The sequence below is a fragment of the Urtica dioica genome, chromosome 8 (genome assembly GCF_054948205.1).
Source record: "Urtica dioica subsp. dioica isolate 48M chromosome 8, U.dioica_male_clone48M_v1_H2, whole genome shotgun sequence".
Lineage (NCBI taxonomy): Eukaryota > Viridiplantae > Streptophyta > Magnoliopsida > Rosales > Urticaceae > Urtica > Urtica dioica.
Window position 1 is genome coordinate 39330522 of NC_142763.1, and position 25139 is coordinate 39355660.

The 25139-nt window shown below is 39.3% G+C and overlaps 2 protein-coding genes across 2 annotated transcripts; both read right to left on the reverse strand.

Moving 5' to 3' along the window:
- Positions 1-2083: 2083 nt before the first annotated feature.
- Positions 2084-3519, reverse strand: LOC149389739 (uncharacterized). Its single transcript, XM_089622710.1, has 5 exons — positions 3379-3519; positions 3034-3147; positions 2846-2926; positions 2624-2737; positions 2084-2548 (listed from the first exon to the last, which is right to left on the reverse strand). The coding sequence occupies exons 1-5, from the start codon at positions 3517-3519 to the stop codon at positions 2198-2200; spliced, it is 801 nt and encodes a 266-aa protein (XP_089478836.1). The 3' UTR covers positions 2084-2197.
- On the reverse strand, positions 3238-4521 carry LOC149389740 (uncharacterized). The gene is made up of 3 exons (XM_089624509.1): positions 4134-4521; positions 3379-3852; positions 3238-3303 (listed from the first exon to the last, which is right to left on the reverse strand). Exons 1-2 carry the CDS (start codon positions 4518-4520, stop codon positions 3535-3537), a joined length of 705 nt encoding a protein of 234 aa, XP_089480635.1. The 5' UTR covers position 4521; the 3' UTR covers positions 3238-3303; positions 3379-3534.
- Positions 4522-25139: the final 20618 nt, after the last annotated feature.

A 25139-nucleotide genomic window follows, 5' to 3' on the forward strand; every position in this document is an offset into this window, starting at 1 on the left:
CAGTCAATGCATCAAAACAGAGTTATTGAATAGGAGTGCTAGTCATGTTACTCCGAAAGATGTGATTTCAACCATGTTGGTTAAGGGAAAAGTCGAAATTTCTTATTACAAGGCATGAAAATCTCGACAACTTGCTCTTAAAGAAATAAGAGGCTGTCCCGAGGAGTCATATTCTTTGCTTCCTCTTGTTGCAAAGATGATGAAGGAAAGGAATCCAGGTAAACATTTGACATCATTCAGGCTCAGTAAATTAATTAACCTACTGTTCTTCATTAGTTAATTAATTAACTGAAACAACAATGCTAAACAGAAACTGTTTTCTCTTTTATAGAGATATTGTAATTATTTTACCTACTTTTTGTCAACACAGGAACATTTACAGATTTACAGATCAAACCAAGCGGAGAGTTTTTGTACTTCTTCATTTCTTTTGGTGCATCCATAGCCGGCTAGAAGTATTGTCGTCCCGTTTTTTCCATAGATGGCTCATTTCTTAAAAGTAAATTTGGAGGTCAAATGCTTCTTGCTTCTGCCTTGGATGGCGATAATCACATATTCCCACTTGGATTAGGTATCATTAATTCGGAGAACGATTCATCATGGGAGTGGTTTCTTTCTAAGCTCAAAGAGTGTATGGGTGATCGTGACGACTTGGTAATCATATCCGATCGTCACATTAGCATTCCTAAGGCAGTTTCAAATGTCTTTCCATTAGCCAAACATGCCATATGCATGCAGCATTTATGCAACAATTTGAAGACTAGGTTCCATCACGACGCCATTGAGCCATTCTTCAAAACATGTGCAAAGGCTTACAAAACTCAAGAGTTTGAAAAGTTTATGACTTTGTTGGAAAGAATTGATCCGGGCATCAAAAAGTACCTAGAAGATGATGACCCCTTACGATGGTCGTGTGCACTTTTCCCGGGAAAGCGTTACAACATCATGACAACGAATATATCGGAATCGATGAATGCACGGTTGCTCGAGGCAAGGGGATTGCCGGTTTCGCAATTAGTAATTGAGTATCGCAACATTCTTCAGGGATGGTTTTTTGATCGGTTACTCTCGGGCCAATCAATGAATTCATCATTGACAACTTGGGCCTCGTTGAATATGTCTCATGAAAATGAGGAAAAAGCACGATCAATGTTGGTGAGTAACTCTAAATACTTTTAATTTACTTATCAATGTATTTTCCTGAATGAGTTAATTTAATTAACTTACTAAGTTAATTAAATTTACTGTCTGATTGCAGGTCAATCCTATTAATGTTGATGAATTCCAAGTTCAAGATAATGGAGTGAACGAAGTTGTCAACATCAACAAACGAACGTGCACGTGTAATTATTGGCAAATGAACGATTTTCCGTGCTCACACGCGATGGCTACGATGTGGAAAAACAGGCTACAAGTGATGCCGTTCATTTCACAGTATTATACAAAAGATTTTTATATTGCCACCTATTCCGCTAGTTTGTACCCGATTGATGATATGTCGAGTTGGGATATTCCATCGGAGTTGCTTAAGACAATTAAAGCCCCCATTGTGGTAGCAAAGGCGGGAAGGCCGAAGATGAAGAGGTATGCATCATCTTCGATTGCTGCGGAGCAGATGAATTGCTCGAATTGTGGAGCAATGGGACACAACAAGAGATCCTGTCTTAAGAAGCATTAGAGTTTTAGTTTCAAGATTTTGGAATTTTGTCTTAATTCTTTTATTGAACTATTTTTCATTTTAGAAATTTTCACATATTTTTGTTACCTTTTCTATACGACAATGGTATGATTTTATAGGCTAATTGATTGTTGAATTATCTTTTTGAATTGTGCAATCAATTAACAGTTTGCTTATGTTAAGTTAATTAATTAACAGACTTATTGGGAGTCTATACTTTGATAAGCACTTGTGTGTTTTTGTTGCAAAAAGTGATTGGTGTTTGTTCGTCCCTTTCGCACATATTTAGCTCATCACATGGATTATAATATGTTAAATCAATTGACAAAGCAACACTAAAAGTATCATATCTGATTATGTATCATAACTAATTTACTCTATATTTGATGAAACTAATATGTTTTTCACCACAAAAGGAATTTCAAAATGAAATCCAACTACAACCATTATCTAAACCTGCCCTTCCTTCTCATTTTTACACCTAAATCCCAAAATACTCTAATTAACCATACAACCTGTCTATTTTTTGTTTTTCTTTCTTTGATACACCATACTTTTTTTGGAATTCTTGGGCTTCTTCGCTTTTTTGTCATCGAACTGCGAAAGATTAAGACTAAATGACGGTGAATCGGTGTCTTCAATTGTAGCCTTACTTTTCTCTAATGCTGATCCAAACTCCGTCGTGTAAGGACTTCGTATCATCACTGCTGGTTGCTTGGGTCTTCTAGGACCTCTCTTTCCTAGTACATTTTCTTCAAAGGCTTCATTCAAGCTCAATAGGCGTGGAGACCTACGTGGCTGTGGTTTTGGCTGGTCGTTTGCTTCCGCTGCTTTTGTCGGGGTTTTCTCTTTATCACCCTCTTGATTGTCCTTCAAAAATCAAGTTAAACTAACTCAACAACATGTGTTTCTATAATGTAAAATATGCCTATATTCTTTATTTACCTCACATAATTTCCGCTTCATTGAAGCTGCTACAAGTTCCTCACTTTTTGTACTTGTGCTATCATCACTTCCAAACACATCGACAACATCATTCAAATTGGCATCGACAGCCGACTAGACATTGAGATGTACAGTTAATTAACATAGGTCAGAATATGTTTCAGTTAATTAATTAACTTTATAAACTTACATTGAGATGTAAGTAAACTTATTGTTACTTACATTTTCATTTGCCGGGACTGGTGCAATTTCAATTTGAATTTCTGGGATATTGTTAATATCATCCATCTCAATTTCAGCTTGCTGTAAAAGAAGGCGAGGTAACATGTTTTAGTAAATTTAATTAACTTAGGCCATGAATCAATTAACTTAGTACGTAAATCAAATTTACTTTACATTATATTTCTTACCACATTTGAGTCATTCTTAGCAGCCCTTCTGCTCTCCGATGACGGAGAAAGTTGTTCCTTCAAAGCAGATGATTCTTCACTGCGTCCCTCCTTGTTAGAAGTCTCACAATTATTCTGTTATTCAAAGAAACATTGATGCATATATTCAATTAACTGATTTCTATGTTAAATTTACTTTTTTTTGACTTGCACAGCTACCTCATTTCCTTCCTCTTCCGCATGCGTCTATGTGCCTTGTCCTTCATAACCTTGTGATCGTTCTTCATCGTCCTAGTAAGAAACATCATTTTTTAGGTATTTAGTTCATAAATTTACCAATAACTTGAACTTAACAAAGACTCTTACCTCTTCGGGATTTGATTCATTTGTTACAATTCTGTTGACGTTGTTGTTTTGTAGGTCAACTCCACCTTTTCCGTAAACTATCTTCATTACTTTAATGATTCCATCAAGTTTCGTAGTCACTATTTCGTGATTTTCCTGCATCTCTTTCTTTATCTTTTACTGTTCTTTCTTCATCACTGCTTGCTGTTTCGCAATCTTGCTCACAATTTGAAACAGCGACGAACTGTCCCATGCTTCCCCGGCATCTTTTTCTTGAACTGAATCTTCCTCATCCTTCCTCACCTCCTCTTCCTCCTCATCTTCCTCTTCCTCCTCTGCCTCTGCCTCCTCTTCCTCATCCTCCTCTGCTTCCGTTTCCTCTGACTCCTCCTCCTCTTTAGCATCAGACTGATCTTTATCGTTTTCTTTAAGAAGATCAATCATGTAATAAGCGTTTGTCTCTTCTTCGCTCAATTTAATTACACCTACATGTACCTGCCAGCCCAACATCATAATAATGTCAGCCATTCATAATTCCTAATCCCAAAATTCAACATTCAACATTCAGTTAATTAATTAACCTAAATCTGTTTTCAATATGTAAATGAATTAACATAACAGACATAACTTGAGCAAATACCTAATTCAAGCATTCAATACATTTAGTTTAGGTTATGAATGTCAGTATTAATTGAATTGATATATTAATTGAATTGATATATTTAATCAAGCATGGAAAGTTATTTAATTAACTAAACCAGTAAATTAAGAATTACCTCTTTGTTGTTAAAGACATTATTGTACATCTTCGTGGCAACATTTATGCTCGGATAGTAGACGTAATTCCATCGCAGTATTCGTGGCAAGTGATCAACATTTCTGATTTGTCCATAGCCGTGATCTAAAAGTGATGGAAGAATATCGTATGCCCATGCAACCAAGGCGTGCGAAAACCCTTCCAAACCGTACGCATTGACATTGTTTCGGATTGAGTTTGATGTACTATTAATTGAATTGCAAAGTGCTTCGTAACTCAGCCATCCCCACGGAAACTCATTCACTCGCTTCTCATCACCTGCTATGCATACACGACTCATGTCGATGCCTATGTTTGGCTGTTTCGGAAATAGGATCAACTCAATAATGCATGCATTTGCAAGCATAATCAGCAATTCGCTAGGGGTCTCATCGGATTTAACTTCTTTATACTTTTGGAGAAGGTCTGCCTTTGTAACTCGTCGTGTGTTGGAGAAGAATGTCTTGTAAAAGACGGAATTCTCATCCACATGTTTCAATTACAAATACTACATTAGAATATTTATCTAGATACAATGCATAACTTAATGTCTTGTAAATTGAGTTATGTAGTTAGGTTAATTACCTTACGTGATTTAAGATAATCAAGTTCCTCTTGTGTGGGTTTTTGACAGTTTAAGCCTGTCATGGCCAAAACGTCTCACTTTTCTATTGATTTTGAAGGTGAGCTCATTTTCGTTGCTGCCTTGACATAGCCTCAGGACTAGATGATTGATGATTCTTGAAGGGAATCTCGTGAATTTACTTGGCAATGCTTCAGCATGATGTAGCGGTAACAACGAGCCAAAGGCTGACCTGCTAAACAGTTGTCGCTGCGGTTCATTAAGCTTCGAGATGATCTGATCAAAGTGCTCCAACTTTGTGTGTGTATTTATTCTTGCATTAACAAGCCATTTACTTGAATTGCATTTATATTTGGAATGCAAAATGATAATAAAATACATGAGTACACTATATTCATGTATAAAAAAAATACACTCTTTGGGTTACTACATCAGTTGCTTACCCCCATTTTCCTTCAGATTTATGCAGGCAGATTCATAAACGCTATGGCCAGATTCATCAGTTGAATACCTAATGAATAATAAATCAGTTCATAAATTAATAAGCATTCAGTAAATTAATTAACCTAATGCAGGCATTCAGTTCACTACATTAAGTAAATCAAATCCATAACACAATGACTCAGTTAATTGATTAACTCATCCAGTTAATTAATGAACTTAATGCAAGCATTACATTAAACAAAGCAATTCCATAACTCATTTACCAATTCAGTGTATTCATTAACCTATTCAGTTAATTGATTAACCTAATGCGAACAATTCCATAACTCAACCGAAGCAAAGCAATTCCATAACTCATTAACCAATTCAGTGTATTCATTAACCTATTCAGTTAATTGATTAACCTAATGCGAACAATTCCATAACTCAACCGAAGCAAAGCAATTCCATAACTCATTAACCAATTCAGTGTATTCATTAACCTATTCAGTTAATTGATTAACCTAATGCGAACAATTCCATAACTCAACCGAAGCAAAGCAATTCCATAACTCATTAACCAATTCAGTGTATTCATTAACCTATTCAGTTAATTGATTAACCTAATGCGAACAATTCCATAACTCAACCGAAGCAAAGTAATTCCATAACTCATTAACCAATTCAGTGTATTCATTAACCTATTCAGTTAATTGATTAACCTAATGCGAACAATTCCATAACTCAACCGAAGCAAAGCAATTCCATAACTCATTAACCAATTCAGTGTATTCATTAACCTATTCAGTTAATTGATTAACCTAATGCGAACAATTCCATAACTCAACCGAAGCAAAGCAATTCCATAACTCATTAACCAATTCAGTGTATTCATTAACCTATTCAATTAATTGATTAACCTAATGCCAACAATTCCATAACTCAACCGAAGCAAAGCAATTCCATAACTCATTAACCTATTCATTGTATTCATTAACCTACATTAAGCAAAACATTCAGTTTATTATTAACATATACAGTTAATTACAGAATAAGCCTTGAGACTATACGCGCCCCCGATTATATTGTAATATTTTTCAAAACTCAAGTGAGACTGACCTCGATGAATTTGCAAATGAGATTGACCTTCACGATCTAACCTTGTAGCCGATCTGACCTTCGCAATCTGACCTTGTTGCCGATCTGACCTTCGCGAAGAGTGTCAGCAATTGGAGTACCACCGTAAGGGCTCTACGTGTTGCCGAGAGAGAAGCGCTAGTTGGATAGATGACGATCGGCGACGACACGGCGGCGTGAAATGGATCGGCGGCGATGTGGACTGGATCGGCGGCGATGTGGACTCGATCGGCGGAGATTGGTCCCGTGGTGGCGTGAAATGGATTTAGGTTTAGGACAAGGACCGAACGAATTTAGGTTTAGGATTGGGTAAATTTAGTGCGAGGGGTAATTTGGGCAGTCAATTATTAAATGAGCTATTCCTTTAATTTATTCAAAGTTGGGCTATTTTACTAATATTGGTGGGCTTATTGGGCTACTATGCTCATTGTCCCAAATAAAAATGTGAGAGAAAATAATAGAAAAAGTCAAAATTCTAATTGTGTTTTTAAGTCATGGAAAATATGAGAGAAAATTGATGGAAAAGTAACGATGAGACAAGGGACGGAGTTAACTCAGGTTCAGGGTGGGCTCTAACCCCCTCAATTTTTATTTGTTTTTTTACATTTTTTGCCCATTTATAAAAAGTTTTATATTTTTTACCCTTCAAAATTTACACTTTTGTCATTTTTACCATGAATTTTTTTAATTAGCCAAATAAATTTTTTTAGTTACATTTTTTTTGCCTATTTTTAGAAAGTTTTACATTTTTTAACCTAAAAAATTTACACTTTTGATTCATTTAAAAAAAAAAATTCATTTTTACCATGAATTTTTTTTAATTAGCCTCCCTCAAATATTTTTTATTAACATTTTTTTGCCCATTTTTAAAAAAATTTACATTTTTTACCCTAAAAATTTACACTTTTGACTCATTTTAAAAAAAATTCATTTTTACCATGATTTTTTTTATTAGTCCCTCTAAATATTTTTTTTTTCAAATAAGCCCATCTATTGAGCTTTTCTGGCTCGGTCCCTGGACGAGACACACAAATGTGATCCCCTCATAGACAAATTTGGAGAGATTCTCCTTTTCCATTTGATTTTCGAAGGAAAATGAAATCCTCATTTTAGTTATATACTTTCCCTCGCATTTTCCATCATATTTTTTTTCCACCATTTTTCTCAATCCAAACAACCTAAGTAAAATAGGAGAGATTTCCATTTTCATTTCCCTCTTATTTTTCGGGTTCCAAACGAAGCCTTAAAGTTAAGGGTTTATTATCCTATATAACTAATTCGGGGTGCATTAATATTGTAGCTACTACAGTAACTTTTTTGGCAATTTATCAAATGACACGTTGTCTTAATTTATCTTTGGTTATTTTTGTGTATGCCATTACAACTGAAAATAGTGTCAATATTGTAAATTATGGGGTTCATGTGACTGAGCAACGGACTACAAACAAAAAAATATAAATAAAAGAAAAAAATAATTATATCATGTTATGTTTATCTTCATTCACAAAATAAGACATGATGACGATGATGTTACTACAAATTTAACTTTTACATGAAATTAACGTGTAAATATGTAACTCATGACAAATATTATTACAAAATTAATCAGTTTTAAATACATGTATGTGCAATATATCACAAATTATCCTATTTTATTGAAGCAACTAAAAATATACTACAGACTTAAAATGACAGACGTTGTCATCTACGTTAGAGTCATTTTCCCTTTAGTGATAAATGAAAAAACAAATAAAAATAGATGTTGAAACTCGAAAGTCGAATTTGTTTGTTAAAATACTTACAAATATATCTCATATATTATTATTATTATTATGATTATTATTATTATTATTATTATTATTATTATTATTATTATTATTATTATTATTATTATTATTATTATTATTATTATTATTATTATTATTATTATCACTTACAATTTTTAGTCCTCAACGACAATCTCCATTCCTTTAAAGGAAAAAGCTCTCCACTATCAAGGTACGTTTACTACTTGATATTTATTTGCAAGTCAATATTCTTAATTTATGAACCGTAAAGTACTCTAAAATATATTTACTTACATTCTCAATTAAACGGTTAAGTATTTTAAAATATATTATATAAAGTTTGTATAATATAAACGGTAACGTACATTCTTAATCTACCATTATTAATAATAGTTTTACCCTTAAAAAAACAAAATCATCAAAGTCTTACATCTAAACCAAAAAGACTAAAAATGATAGTAAATAAATGGGCAGTGTAGTAAAATAGTCAAAATGAAACTATGAAATTTGGATCTAGCCTATGTTTGACAATTTTTAGGGATATAGACAAATGGCTTATGTGGCAATAATTAAGGTCTGATTTGCCCTTATTTATTAACAACTTCGTCACTTTCTCTCTCTTATTTTTTTTCAAATAATTTTTTTTTTGCATCAAAACTTAAAAATTCATATCTTTCTCATACGAACTCGAAATTGAGTGATTCCAAATCCTACGGATTCGTGACGCCAAGATCTTCAAAAATAGATCCATTGTGTTTGATAAAAAATCATTTTTAATACCATGGATGTAGAAAAATCATGTTACTACCTTAAATATGGAAATAATTGAAATTTATAAAAAAAAAAATGGAAATGTAAATATAATACATTAAACATAATTTTTCATCAAACACAATGGGTCTATTTTTGAAGATCTCGACGCCACGAATTTGTAAGATCTGAAATCACTCAATTTCGAGTTCGTATGAGAAAGATACGAATTTTTGAAGTTTTGATGTACAAAAAAAATTATTTGAAAAAAATAGGAGAGAGAAAATGACGAATTTCTTAATAAATAAAGGTAAACCAGACCTTAATTATTGTCACATAAGCCATTTGGATATATCCCTAAAAAATGTTAAACATAGGCTAGATCCAAAATCACATGTTTAAAGTAGCCTAGTAAGTTACAATTCTCTAAATAAATAGTCTTAAAAAATGTTGCTGAAAGAGTTTTTGTATTATATTCGTAAACACATATGACAGATAATATTTATTATTATGATAAAATTACAAACTATTAATTATCATAATCTTTTAGCATTAAAGACCGATAATTTTATAGTTGAAATCTAATATATTTAACATAAATATAATAGAATAGAGAAAGATGAGGTACATATTAAATGTCTTTTTATGTATATATCAACTCAATAATAAATATATTGTTCGTTTTATATATCTTTAAACTCATTGTTATGATTCTTCTAAGTTTCGAAACATTTTAAAATAATATTACTGTATTTTCAATAAACCCACAGCAACGCGCGAGTCAGATAACTCGTAATATCTATACCGAAGAATGTTCCAAAGGATTAATAACGCTTATGGGAAGTGGAAATCCACCTCTATTAATAGGATATGAAGATCTATGTTTGACCGGAAGGAAATTATTCTTCTCACTATTGATCCGAATTCCACTCATTATGGAAGAGAAATTTTATTTTGTTGGTGAAAATTTTCATTTTCATACATAAAAAATAATAATTAAAATAAATACATTTTTAAAGGATTAAAATGTAGTATTTTTTAAAATAAGGACTAGAATATAAACTGAGAAAATGAAGAGTAATTTAGTTTTTTAAACTCATAAAATCTTAGAAACTATATACTAAATTTATATATGAAAATTACATATTAACACTATATTATAAACTATATACGAAGAAGAACAAAAAAAAAGTGGAGAAAACGATAATTTTTACTAAATGTATATATTATAACTATATATATAAAATTATATATGAAAATTTAATTAGAAAGTTTATAATAAAATGAATATATATTAATGTTGTATGAGAGTTAGAGTAGTTGAAGAGAGTAAGAGAAGAGATTATATGAAAAAGTTGTGAGAAAATAATACAAATGATGGTGATATTTATAGAAGAACAAAAATGAGAGGTTAAAAAATAAAAGAATAAATCAAAAGCTATATTCAACGGAAGCCAATGGAAAGAACAGTTTCGTACTATTTCCCCTAATTTCCACTGATCAACGGAATGAATAATTTCTTTCATGCATCGTCAGTGAAAAGAAATTTACATTCTTTTACATTTACATTTCTTCACAAATAAAGCCCAAATACTTCTATTAAAAATAAATAAACTAAAAACAGTATACAGACTTCTATTTAAAAAATAAAGAAAAAGAGCCTATAGGCTTCTATATTAATTAAAAATATAAACCGAAATGGACGTGATATACTTAGACAACACACTTGTACATGCTACTAAAAAGTTAGTTCGTTAAAAAAATATAATAAAAAATAAAACAATTTTTTTTTTCCGGCAAATAGTAAAGAAACATGCATTTTACAGTTTTACAGGTGATAAACCTCATTCCATATATCTTTTAGGCCTCATATTATTTTTTCGTATAAATTTTTAGAGCTTTGTGAGCACACTATTATAGAGTTTAAATTATTAATTTGTGTTTATAAATAACACATAGTGTGTTAAAAGTATAACAATGACATAATTATATTAATTGTAGTGAATGTTGATAATTGTTAATCGCGTTTTTGGATTAGCATTTAGAACCGTCCGTGGTTCGATCTAGGGTCGGAACCTACGACCGCACGTAGGTTAGGTGTGGTGAAGTTCTTATATTCTCGTCGTCCTTGCTTCACCAGAAAGTGGTTTACGGCTCCTCGTCACTTCACCAATAGTTGGCCTCCGTGTTCTTCGCGTTCTTCGTGTTCTTCGCGGTCTTCGTCTTCTCATCAGATTCTTGTCTTCTCGTCGGATTCTTTGTCTTGTCGTCGGATTCTTCATCTTCTCGTCGGATTTTTTGTCTTCTCTTCGTTCTCTTATCTTGGTCTTGATTCCCTTTTCTCTTCTCTCCGTCTTTGTCTTTTATTTTTCTTGGTCCTTTTCCGATCTATTGAGTTCTTTGAGAGCTTTTTGTGAATTTTGAGAGTTTTTATTTTTTGAGAGCTTTTGTTTCCTTGAAAAATTCCTCCTTTGGTAAAAAAAAATGAGGGGGGTATTTATAGAATTTTGAGTGTGGAAAGTTATGGAAACTTGGTCGGATGGATTCTTCGGTTTTGTGGATTTTACCGGAGGGATCCTCCAGTTTTGTGGGTTTTACCGGAGGGATCTTCTGATTTTGTGGGTTCTACCGGAGGGATCCTCCGGTTTTGTGAGTTTTACCGGAGGACGCCTCCGGTTTTGTGGGTTCTACAGGATGGATCCTCCGATTTTATGAGTTTTACCAGAGGTGTCCTCTGGTTTTGTGGGTTCTACCGGAGGGATCCTCCGGTTTTGTGGGTTCTACCAGAGGGATCCTCCGGCTTTGGGGATCTTCGCGGAGGAGTCCTCCGGTTTTATGGGTTCAACCGGAGGAATTCTCTAGTTTTGATGGTCCTGGCGGAGGGGTCCTCCGGTTTTGCGTCGTTTTTGCATTTGGATTGTCGTTTTTCCCATACGAAAAATGACGTCATAACATTAACCCCCAAGTTTTACGTGCGAGTCGTCGTGCATGAAACTATAATTTTTCGGTACCGTTTTGAACATTCCGGTGAACTTGGATGTGTAAGCTTCAATTACCCAGATCTTTTTCGAATTTTCGCTCACTATTTTTTTTTACTTGGTGGTGTTTTCCGAATCTGGTGTTCCTTTTTTTATGTTTATGGTGTTTTTTTTCTTGCTGCTAAACACAACTTCTGTGACTTAGCGAGGCAGGCCGAGACATCATCCGAAACCCTCCGCCTTGCGGGGAAGAGGGTCTGAAGGCTGGTCGGGATGAGGCGCTTCAATGATTAAGAAGCTGCGAGAAGATGTTGTTGCCTTCTCGGGAAAGAACTGTGATCAGGCGGTCGAGCTCCTATGTCTCCGTTCGGACCTATATGCCATTCGGGCAGATCGTGACACTATTCTGACAGGGCATGACGTGTCTCGGGCGGAGTGTAGTTTGATTCGGGCGGCGGGGCGCTAGCTCATCTCTGATCAAGCAGACGACGATTTGGTTTCTTACTGGTGTGGGATCTTCCACGTGAAGAAGAAGCCGATAGTGGAGAACCCGGGTCTCCCAGTTTCCTTCTCCTATGTTCCTTCTGACTTGCCTCCGGAAGTGACAGAGCTAGACGAGGGCGAGGAGGTTCTTCCTTGGGACACAGAGCGAGTAGACTTGGTTGACGATAGCGATTTGTCGCTTTAGAAGCTTGCATTTCATATGCCCATGTGGTTGCTAATGACTTCATGTACTTGTCTTTTTGTGTAGTTACTGTGTTTGCATGCTTTTTGGGCAAACTATCACTTGTTGATTTTTTTTATTTTTGGTGGCGTGGTTCGTTGTGCGTCTTTTTCACCCATTGTATTCTTGCGGGTCCCCTTTTGGGTGAGTCTTATCGACAAATGAGCGCTTTCCCTTTTTTCACTTGTAATTGTATGAATTTTTTGGAATCTCTGATTATTTATACGACTAGTCTCCTCTGTTTTTGTGCTTGTGTTTGTTGTATGGACATGATTGAGCTTATGCAAGGCTTTGATGCCTTCTTCATTTTCTCGTGCCTTGATGAGGCTTTGAGGTGGGTTCGGGTTTTGATGGCACGAATTCCTTCATCTCGAGCTTTATGGGATTCTTTTAGTTGCCTTCAGGATCTTGGAGTCGCGAGTTCTCATTTTCTCAGATCCCATAAAAGCTTTGAGGTCGGTCAAGGACTCGATGGCGCGAGTCCCCTTATCTCGGGTCGCATGAACTTCTTTGAGATATGTTTAGGGTTTGACGCCGCAATCACCTCTTTTCTCATATTCCATGGACGCTTTGAGGTACGTTTGGGGGTTCCATTTCTTGTCTAGTTTATTTTATCTGCCATTGCGTTTGGTATTTGGCTTAGGCCATTTTCAGTATTGGCTTCGATTCCTCGCTCGTTGACGATGAATGCCAAGAGTTTTCTCGATTCGATTCCAAATGCGCACTTGTTCGGGTTTAGCTTCATCTTGTACTTTTGGAGGAGAGCGAAGGTCTTCTCCAAGTCTTTAACGTGGTCCGATTCCTTGAGGCTCTTGACGATCATGTCGTCAACGTAAACCTCCATCGTCTTTCTGATCTGCTTGGCAAACATCTGGTTTACCAAGCGCTGGTAAGTGGCTCTGGCGTTCTTCAATCCGAACGACATTACTTGGTAGCACACTACTACAAAATTGATTTTCTGATGCGCAAGACTATCAGATGCGACTAGTCGCATCTAAAAGTCTCATCTAAATAACTTTTAGATGCGACTAGTCGCATCGGATAGTCAATCAGAAGCCGAAAAAATTCGCTCAAATTGTCTTTTGATTTTGACAATCCGATGCGACTAGTCGCACCTGAAAATATGTTGAAACTTTCAGGTGCGACTATGTCACATCAGATAGTTTTAAATTTTTGAGCGGGCCTCACCTCCCCCTCTTTTATTTCATTAATCTGACGTGGCGAATGAAATTTTAATTTTTTTTAATTACAATCCGGTGCGACTAGTCGCACCTGATGAGTTATCAGGTGCGACTAGTCGCACCTGAAGAGGTATTAGGTGCGACTAAGTCGCACCTGATTGTTAGGGTTTGTTTATAAACCCGGGTCGCGAACCTTTCTTCTCCAGCCGCTCAAAACATATTTTTTCACTCTCTGCAAATCCTTTCCTCTCTGCAAATCCATTCTCCGACCACCCTCTCCTCCGTCCACCCAGCTCTCCTCCGTCCACCCAGCTCTCCTCCGTCCCTCTCTTCTCGGCCTCTTCCTTCGCCGACCACCACGCCACGTACCCGTACCCGGCCACCGGTCCTCCGTGCGTCTCTGGTCCTCCGCCTCGTACCCGGCCACCGGACCTCCGCCTCATCCGGCCACCGGACCTCGCCAGTCACCACTGCCTCTCTCTCTCACTCGGTATTTTTCTCTCTCACTCCTTCTCTGCCCCGCTCCCTCTCTGCCTCGCTCTCTCTCACTCTGTTTAAACTCACAGCCGTCATCCTGCGCTCAGCCCCGGCCCCGCTGTCGAGTTCCTGTCCTCTGACCACAGCTCCGACTCAGCACCGGTATTTCTCTCTCTCTCTCTCTCTTGGCCTCGAGCCCCTCCGACCACTCTCACTCTCCAGCTCTCTCTCTGCCTCACTCTCGGCGTCTCCGGCTCACTCTCACACCTCGGCGTCTCCGGCTCACTCTCACTCTCCAGCTCTCTCTCTGCCTCACTCTCACTCTCTCCGTCAGGTCATCGTTAGCTCTTCCGGCCGACCTTCCGACCGCCGCGCGCTCAGCCTCGACACCTCGGCGTCTCTGCCTCGACACCGTGCTCAGCCTTGGCGTCGCTGCAATCCCGGTAAGCTCTCTCTCACCGCCTCTCTCTCTCTCTCTCTCTCTGACTGAACCGAGAACCGAGAGCAGGGCTGCTGTCTTCCCCTGTCCTCGACGAGTCCCTGCCTCGTCCCCTGTCCTCGACGAGTCTCTCTCCCCGCTGCACCGAACCGTTGCTGCCTCGATCCCTCCTCCGCCGTTTCACCGAGCCGTCCCCTGTTGTCCCGAGCTGTCCAAGTAAGTCTAGCTTTTTTTTTTTAAAAAATTTTGTTTGTTATATAAGATGGCTGTTAGTTTAGTTAGTTTAGTTAATTAGGTTAGTTGATATAAAATGTTAGTTAGTTAATTAGTATGTAAATGTTAGTTAATTAAATAGATATGTTAGTAACTAATTATTTAGAATGTTAAGTGTTAGTATGTAAATGTAAATGTTAGTTAATATAATTGTAGTTAATCATTGTAAATTTTAATTACATAGTTAGTAATATGTTTAGGTTCTTTAATTTAATTTTGATTAGTATGTTAATTGTAATTGTAAAGAAATTGTAATTAATTACAATGTTTAGTAATGTGTTTAGGTTAGTGTTTAGTTTAAATTTGTTTTGTTTTAATTAGTTTTGATTTATTGTAATTTATCAATTAGGAATTGTAATTAGTCGAATAATTACATGAATAGGTTGTTTAGTTTAAAATTATTTAATGAAATTAAAATTTTAATTGTAACATGCTACTTTGAAGTTGATTAGTAATTGTAATTGATAATGTCACATGTTTAGTTTTAATTATAAGTTAATGAATTTGTGATTAGTTTCATTTGATTTAACATGAAATGAAATTGTAAGTTTAAATAAGAAAAATAGTTTGTGACATGTTTTGATAGTTTGTGATATTTTGTTTATTTCGATTTTTCATTTATAAATGTTGTGATCGAACCACAGAGGTTCAGTTTAGGGCTGAGATAATTTATAGGATAGTTCTGGATGGTTTGTGTATGTTTTTAAATAATTTTGCAGGTTTTTGGTTTGTCAGTATAATAGGGGAAACTCTGCCAAAATTTCGGTAGAGTTTCGAATTAATTAGTTTAAAAACTCCCAACTTATTCAATCCGAGCTCAAAATAACATAGAATTCATAATCTCTCTTTCATTTTGTTCTCCGTCGTCCTTTATCAATAACTCTTCCAAACTTTCATTTCTCGCTCTCATTCAGCGAAATGTCCAATCCAAGTAGAGATTGGATCACGGAGAATAATCGGGTGACATTGCAGTACAAAACCGGTGTTAACGAGTTTATTCGCGCTGCAAGAAGATTCCCTAATGAAAATGGCAAATATCGGTGTCCTTGCAAACCTTGCAACAACGTGAGATGGCATGACATCGGGGTTGTCAGGAATCATATGCTGAACAAGGGGTTTACCCCAGGCTACACAAAATGGTATCATCACGGCGAGCTCGAGCGTGTCGTCCTTCCTCATGAAGAAGATTCCATCGGAGGAACAAATCAGAGAGGAATAGGAGGATTGCACGGTGCTGTGGAGGATATCAGGGATCACGAGGATTTCGACGATGCTACGGAACCAACCCAGAGCGAGGTGCGTGCAGAGGAGCAAGTGGAAGACCTCTTCGCCGAGTTGGAAGCAGAATTGTACCCTGGATGCAAAGAGTTTTCTTCTTTGTCGTTCTTGGTTTCGTTGATGCACCTCAAAGTCACGAACCATTGGACGAACAAGTCGTTTACAGAACTCTTGCAGCTCTTGAAGAAGTCTCATCCAGCTGGTAATCGAATTCCAGAGAAGCATTACGAGGTAAAGGCGAAGCTGAAGCGTTTTGGCATGGGATACGAGATGATCGATGCGTGTATTAACGATTGTGTCCTATTTCGAAAAGATCTCGCAGAAGTCGACGTGTGCCCAGTATGCAACGAGAGCAGATGGAAGCCAACTGGGAAAATGATACCGCAAAAGATTTTGCGATATTTTCCCCTGAAAGATCGATTGAAGCGGTTGTACGCGTCTCGACACACGTCGCTTTTGATGCAGTGGCACGAAAGAGATCGCGTCAGGGAAGTTGGTGTTCTACGACATCCTGCGGATGGTACGACGTGGAAAAACCTGGACGAGAGATACCCAGGCTTTGCTGCAGAGCCTCGAAACGTGCGGCTTGGACTAGCTGCGGATGGATTCAATCCGTTCGGAGAAATGAGTTTATCGTACAACATGTGGCCTGTGGTACTAACTGCGTACAACTTGCCACCTTGGTTATGCATGAAGAAAGAGTACTTGATACTGACGCTTTTGATCCCGGGGCCTCACTCACTAGGAAATGACATGGACTTGTTTTTGCAGCCAATTGTCGAAGAGCTGAAAGAACTGTGGGAGACCGGATTCCGCATTCGAGATGGCGCCAACGATGAAGTGTTTCGATTGCGTGCCGCGCTACTTTGGACGATTAACGAATTTCCAGCTCGATCCTATTTATCGGGATGGAGTGGCCAAGGGTATCTCGCTTGCCCGACGTGCAACCTTGACACGCCGTCTTTGAAAGTCAGAAACAAGATCGTCTACTACGACCATCGTCGATTCTTGCGTATGCGTCACCGATTGAGAAAAAGCACCGATCACTACAAGGATCGCCACGAGAAACGCAGTAAACCCGAGAAGTTGACTCCGCAAGACATACTCGCTCAGTTGGCTAGTGTCTCTTGCACGACAACTGGCAAACATGCTGGCTCCGTGGGCAGAAAACGAAAGCGAGCCGAGTGCGAACTAAATTGGGCCAAGAAAAGCATCTTTTACGAGTTGCCGTACTGGTCAGATTTGGAGTTGAAGCATAACATGGACTTCATGCACATAGAGAAGAACGTGTGCGAGAATCTTCTCGGAACCTTGCTCAGCTTAGAAAAGAAGAACTACGACACAGATAAGGCGAGGTTTGATTTGATGGACTTGGGCATCAAGACCGCTCTCTACTTGAAAAAACAAGGGGATTCGTGGTACAAACCGCGAGCATCGTACACCTTAACCCTTGTTCAGAGGCAGCGATTTACCGAGTTCCTCCAATCTGTCAAATTTCCAGATGGGGTCGCTGGGAATTTGAAGAAAAATGTGACTGCTGATGGAAAGCTCACAGGTTTGAAGTCGCATGATTGCCACGTGATCTTGCAGAGGTTGTTGGCTGTTGGTATTCGTCCTTTTGTGCCAAAAGAAATACATCAGACGATCTCCGAGCTTTGCAACTTTTTCAAGCTGATAAGTTCGAGAACCTTGAGAGTAGAAGATCTTGAAAATGCGCAAGAGTCTATCATCGAGATCTTGTGTAAGCTTGAGATGATATTTCCACCAGCTTTTTTCACGATCATGATTCACGTGGCGATTCATCTACCAAATGAAGCGTTGTATGGCGGCCCGGTGCATATGCGGTGGATGTACCCATTTGAGAGATACCTTGGGACGTTAAAACATTTTGTCAAAAATAGAGCTAGACCAGAAGGCTCTATTGCGGAATCTTATGTTGTAGAAGAAGCTCTAACGTTCGTTGCAAGGTATCCCGAAGATAAAAAAAGTGTAGATGAAGTTCAAGTGCGAGAGCTCTCTGTTTTTCGATCCGAGATGTGTGTGCCTTATGGGATGATGAAACCGATAGTATTAGACGATGAACAGAAAGAGAACGCGGAGTGGTACATCTATACCAACTGTCCTGAAGTGGATCCATATTTGACGTAAGTTATCGTTGGGAATGTGTTTCAATTCATTCTTTTTATATATTGCTATTGAAGTAATGTTTTTAATAATAGCGAGCATTTGGATCTCTTGAGCGAATCTGGAGTTCGCGATATTGAAGCGGAGCATAGAAAGAGGTTCAAAATTTGGTTTGAGAAGAAGGTAATAACACAATATCAATGCAATTTTTTGATAAACGCACAAGTGCTAATCAATGCTTTATTTCGTAATCAGATTTTTGATATGAAAGCTAGTGGTTCTGACGTGTCTGATGAGCTCTATTTGCTTTCTATCGGTTCCCTTCAAGTCGCCTATCAATATCCGAGCTGCTTTGTAAATGGCGTGAAGTTCATCACTCATCGTCGCGATAATCAACGAGTCACTCAAAATAGCGGTGTATGTGTACTTGTGGATGATTTCACTTACTATGGTCGAATGGAAGACGTCATCGTCGTGAACTATAGGCATAACTGTAGTGTTGTATTGTTCAAATGCATTTGGTACGGTGACAAGTATCATGCAAACCGACTAGTGCACACCGATAAGACTACTGGAGAAACGAGTGCTTATACTGCGAAACAGTGGTTTAAAGAGGAGCCGTACGTACTCGCGACTCAAGTCAAACAAGTTTTTTACATCGTAGATCTTATTAAAGGCGGCGACTGGGAAATCGTCCAGGAATGCAATCATCGAGGGATTTGGGACATTCCTGAAGTTGACCCCTCCAACTCAGCCTCGATCCCATTGACTATAGAGTTGTCAAACATCGAGCGTTTGAATCATCGACACGAAATCGATGAAGCTGAGTTAGTGACTGTCGTTGACGATGATGAAGAAGACGATGATGAAAATGAGAGACATGTCGTTTTTGAGGGAGAAGATGTTGATGTCGATATAGAAGATGATATTAACATTATAGGTATAGATGATGATGAATGATTAATATATTTTTTGTATGTTTATTTACTATATAATGTAACCACGGTTTTCCTCCGCCATATGTGAGGTTTGTTAATAATAAAATCCGTGGTGCCGTCCACGTTTTTTTTAAACAGAAAACTAATATTTATTTACTAATATTGTTCACATCTTACAGGATGTCAGATGCAGGTGGAGATGAGTCTCCGCTACACCGTTCAGGAGCAGGTGGAGATGAGTCTCCGCTAGAGACACCGGGTTCCCAAGGTCCTAAGAAAACAAGGGGACCAACAACCGGCTCTACTTCGGCAAAAGCAGCGCTTGGGGTACCCGGTGCGAAAGTTGTTAGGTATGACCCAATCAACCAAACTTTCTACCAGGACGTAAGAAAACAATAAAAAAGGTAGGAGTATTCAACAACCGCGTCGGCGCTTTGGTGAAAGTCCATATCCCGGTCACACTTCGTGATTGGAACGAAGTGACGCCCCAGATGTTGGGCAATATTCTGAGCGCACTTCATTCCGAGTACACTTTCGTGTACAAGGATGATGAGACCGAGGAGCTGCTTCCGGCGGATTGCTATCGTCATCAGATTGACCAGACTATCATTCGTGATGCAAAGCGTATGAGGCGCAACCAAAAGTCTAGATTATCAGGGACTTTCTTAGGAAAGTGTTGTGGGCAAATGAATGTCGCCAAGAAAGAAATCCCAAAAGGATATCAAAAAGACGATTGGGAGAAGGTGATAGAGGAGTTCGCAACTGACGATTGGAAGGTAATGTATAATTAAAAAAAATTATGTTATCTTCTATGAAATCGAATTATAACGCAATTTAATATGTGCAGAAAAAGTCTACTTGCAACAGAGACAATTCAAAGAACAAGAAAACGAAGTCCACACAAGGGTCGATTTCTTTTTTGGCTCATCGACATTTGAACGTAAGTTTATTCTAATTTTGTAATATTTTTTTTGCAATAAATACAGTACTCATATTTTCATAAGAACTGCAGAGTAGAGAAAGATGGGACTTTGGCCTCGGCGTTAAACACGTGGGAGAAAAAACATCAAGATGATCAAGGCAATTGGACGACAGCTTGGGCGCAACAAGCATTTGTAAGTTACTTGTGTTAATTACTTAATAATCAAGTTTTGATAATCTTAATAATTTTTTTAACATATGTTTGAAGGCGCGAATTATGACTCAAGTCGAGGATATGCAGCGACAAGCAGCGGAGTCAGGCCAAACGTTTGACATAGACCAGGCGGAGCAGTACGCGATGGATACTGTTCTCGGGCAACGTCGAGATTGGCATGTCGGGATAGGTCCCTCGATCCCGAGATCCTCGTATCTCTTGGCTCAGGCTCAGGACGACAGCTCGTCCTCAGGTTCTTCATCGACGCGCGTTCCAGATCCAGTGATTAGCGAGCTACAAGCAGCGTTGGCCGCACAACAAGCTCAGATGGAGGCGTTTCAGCGACAGTTCTTTGCCTACACACAGCAGCATCCGTCTCCCATGCAGACATCCCCCGCAATGATGCACCCTGGGACGACGCCGCCATCAGCTTCAATGCCGAATGTTCAGACGCCGCTATCCGCTTCAATGCCGAATGTTCAGACGCCGCCATCCGCTTCAATGCCAAATGCTGATCAGACGCCAGGTTCGGTAGAATTTCAGCGACATCGTTCGAGCGGCAGCGCATCAGGCCGCCAAGGCGCACGAGCAAGATCTGGCGGAAGAGGAGGTCGTGCATTCCAGAATTGACAGACTTCGAATGAAAAAGGGAAACAAAAAGAATAAATTGTAATTTTTTAATTTATTGAACGTAAATTATCAAATTTTATGAATTTAATATTAGAATTTCTATTAAATTATTTATATAATTATTCTAATTAATATTATTCAAATTATTTATTTAATTTAACAAAAAAATTATTTAATTAATTTTTAAATAATTTTTTAAATTATAATTTTTAAATAATTAATAGGCTGATTCTATTAGAATCAGCATTTAAAAAAAAAAAAACCACAGACAATCAGATGCGACTTGTCGCATCTGATACCTTCGCGGGAAAAGTATCAGATGCGACTAGTCGCATCTGATTGTACTGTAACCCGCCAAATATTAAGCGGGGAATTACTATCAGATGCGACTAGTCGCATCTGATACTTTTCCCGCGAAGGTATCAGATGCGACTAGTCGCATCTGATACTATAACTCCCGCTTTAATAACTTATTTTGGAGGATATTTAGGTGCGACGTTTGGTGCGACTAGTCGCACCTAAAATGTCGCACCTGATAGTGATGACTTTCAGGTGCGACAAGTCGCACCTAAAATCATCAGGTGCACACTTTTAGATGCGACTTTGTCGCATCTAAAGTCGCACCTGATGATACTTTCAGGTGCGACACTGATGCTTTCAGGTGCGATTTTTGTCGCACCTGATGCTATTAATTGTACTAGTGGCAAAATAGTCATCGATCAGTGGTGAACGTGGTTTTAAGTTCGTCTGGTTCGTACATTCTTATCTGATTGTATCCTGAGTACGCGTCCATGAAGCTCACGAGTTCATGTCAAGTGGTGGAGTCAACCAGCTGGTCGATCCTTGGCAAAGGAAAACAATCTTTTGGGCATGCCTTATTTAGGTTGGTGTAGTCGATGCAGATTCGCCATTTTCCATTCCATTTCTTCACCATGACTACGTTGGAGACTCAATTGGGGAACTTAACAAACTTGGCGGTGATCAATTTCTCGACTTCCTCGTTGATCGCGAGGTATCTCTCGGGGTTGAACAATCTTCTCTTTTGGATTTTCCTTTCTCTCCGGTGAGTTGAGTCGATGGACGATAACCTCTGGATCGATTCCCGGCATATCCGCGTGCGTCCATGCGAAGACGTCCTTGTTTTCTCGGAGGGTTGATCCGAGTTGACCTTCCAGTTTGGCCGACAAGTATGCTCCGACCATGACGACCTATTCGAGTTTGGCATCGTCGAGTATTACGGGTGTGAGATCGCTCGATGCTTCCAATTTCTTGGTGTCAACTTCCTCAGGTCCAAGTCTCCGGACATTTGCGCCTCGTCGATCTCGCTTGTGAGGTCGTCTCCGATATGATATATTGCCCCCCACAGTCTCATCATTTTTCTTATTGCGAGATCCTTGAACGTGACACATTCTTGAGTCGGTCTGGTTTCCTTGCATTACCCTTACTCCCACCGATGTTGGAAACTTCACTAGAAGATGGTACGTTGAGCTGACCGCACGAGGCTTGTTGAAAGTCGGTCGTCCTATGATAATGTTATGGGAGGAAGGTTGGTCCACAATCAATAAGTTTACCAAACGCGTGATTTAGGCTTCACCCTCTTGTCCATAGGTGACTATGAGGTTGATGGAGCCTTCTGTGTAAACACGTTCCCCGTGAACCCAAAGAGCGGTGTCTTAATCGGGGTCGGGTGGATTTGGCCAAGATCCATCCAATCAAGGGTCGTTTTGAACAATAATAGATTGTTCGCCTCTTGACTAGATTGTTCGCCACTTGTGCTCTGACAACAATAGCATCGTTGTGTGGATGGATGACTCGACGAGCCTCCTCTTCTGTGAAGTGGATCGTCTCGTACAGTGTGGTGGACCATTTTCCCTGGATAAGGTTGATGTGATGAGATGGGCCTTCTCCAGCTGCCACTCTCGCATAATTTCTTCGTTTGTGCGTGATGTCTCCCCCTTGTGTCCTCCAAAAATAGTTGTCACGATATTAAGTGGAGCGTAGGTCGTGTTGCTTCGGGCATCGTTATCCTCGCCGTCGCCCTCGATGACTTCCTTGGAACTCACAGTACTTGTTCTTGTAGGGGTCGAGGCTCAGTAAACATGTCCCCATGTAAGGCTAGGATCTTATCTGGCGTGGTCTTGAGCGGCGTGAAGTCGACGTTTCTCTGAGACTTCTCGACCAATAGGGGCTTCGGGTTTGTTGGGGGGCAGGCGTTTGAGACCGTGACGTACGTGTTCCAATTTTTCTTCCTTTGTGAGTCGTTGTCCGCGACTTCATCTCCTTGCCCTAGCTGCTCAAAGGCGGACCTTCATGATTTGGACTTCGCTCCTGCTGCGGAGCGAGCGGCCTGGGGGAGGCTCACGTGGAATTGCCGGCGTGGGTCTCTTTGCCCCTTGGTCGGATAGGCCCCCGAGCGCTGGGGTGCCTGGATCTCCGGGCGTTGATCTTGCTCCTTGACGGTTCTCAATTTCGCCTGGTGGTGGCGGCTAATGTCTCAAATACTTGGATCATGCACGTCGTTTTGTCCGACCTCATTGTTGGGTACTTGCACTTGCTCGCACATTTGACCCTCTAAGTGGGCATTTTGTGGGTGTCATTCTCTCGCTTGGGTGTGTCGGGTCACGACCATCTCCTCTCGATCTCTTGCGAACTCGCTTGCTAGTAGGAAAAGACTGTTCTCGAGGTGCTCCATGCGGCCGTGTCGTTCGACTAAGACAGTGTTGGGGGCAGGATTTCTAACGTTGGTGGTATTTGGTGTACGAAAGCGCGGTGTCTACTGCCGAGACGACGCTTGGTAGTGAGGTTTCTTGGCCATGCCTAGCTTGAGTTCAGGCCCGTGTGTGAAGTGCTACGTTCTCCGCCCATTGAGGGGCATTGCTTCCAGAAGCGGCGACGCGGTTGGACATCTTGCACGAGATTTTTGCTGGAGGAGTCTTCCGGTTATGATGATTCGGCGGTGTAGTACTCGGGTCTTGAGACTTTCGGTGGAGGATTCTTCCGGTTTTGAAAAGAGAAAATCTACCAGGGAGGCTTGTGATGGTCTAGTAGAGGGAGGTGGATTTTCCGGTGGAGAACTCATGGTTGTTTTAGAGTACCCCTCCTTCTAGCGCCAAAATGTTAATCGCGTTTTTGGATTAGCATTCAGAACCGTCCGTGGATCGATCTAGGGTCGGAACCTATGACTGCACATAGGTTAGGTGTGGTGAAGTTCTTATATTCTTGTCGTCCTTGCCTCACCGGAAAGTGGTTTCCGGCTCCTCGTCACTTCACCAATAGTTGGCCTTCGTGTTCTTCGCTTCTTCGTGTTCTTCGTCTTCTCGTCGGATTCTTCATCTTCTCGTCGGATTCTTTGTCTTCTCTTCGTTTTCTCATCTTGGTCTCGATTCCCTTTCTCTTCTCTCCATCTTTGTCTTTTATTTTTCTTGGTCCTTTTTCGATCTTTTGAGTGCTTTGAGAGCTTTTTGTGAGTTTTGAGAGTTTTTGCTTTTTGAGAGTTTTTGTTTTCTTGAAAAATTCCTCCTTTGGTAAAAAAAAAATGAGTGGGATATTTATAGAATTTTGAGTGTGCAAAGTTATGGAAACTTGGTCGGAGGGATTCTCCGGTTTTGTGGATTTTACCAAAGGGATCCTTCGGTTTTGTGAGTTTTACCGGAGGGATCTTCCGGTTTTGTGGGTTCTACCGGAGGGATCCTCCGATTTTGTGAGTTTTACCGGAGGACGCCTCCGATTTTGTGGGTTCTACCGGAGGGATCCTCCGATTTTTTGGATTCTACCGGATGGATCCTCTGGTTTTGTGAGTTTTACCAGAGGCGTCCTCCGGTTTTGTGGGTTCTACCGGAGGGTTCCTCCGGTTTTGTGGGTTCTACCGGAGGGATCCTCCGGTTTTGGGGATTTTGGCGGTGGTATCCTCCGGTTTTGTGGGTTCAAGCGAAGGAATCCTCTGGATTTTATGGTCCTAGCGGAGGGGTCCTCTGGTTTTGCGTCGTTTTTGCATTTGGATTGTCGTTTATGCATTTGACGAAACTCAAGTGTTGCTAAAAAAAAAAAAAAATTCTTTACCTACGCATTAATCAATGTTAATTCTTTCTTCGGATAGAAATTTGTTTCTAATAACAAAAAAAGAAAAGAG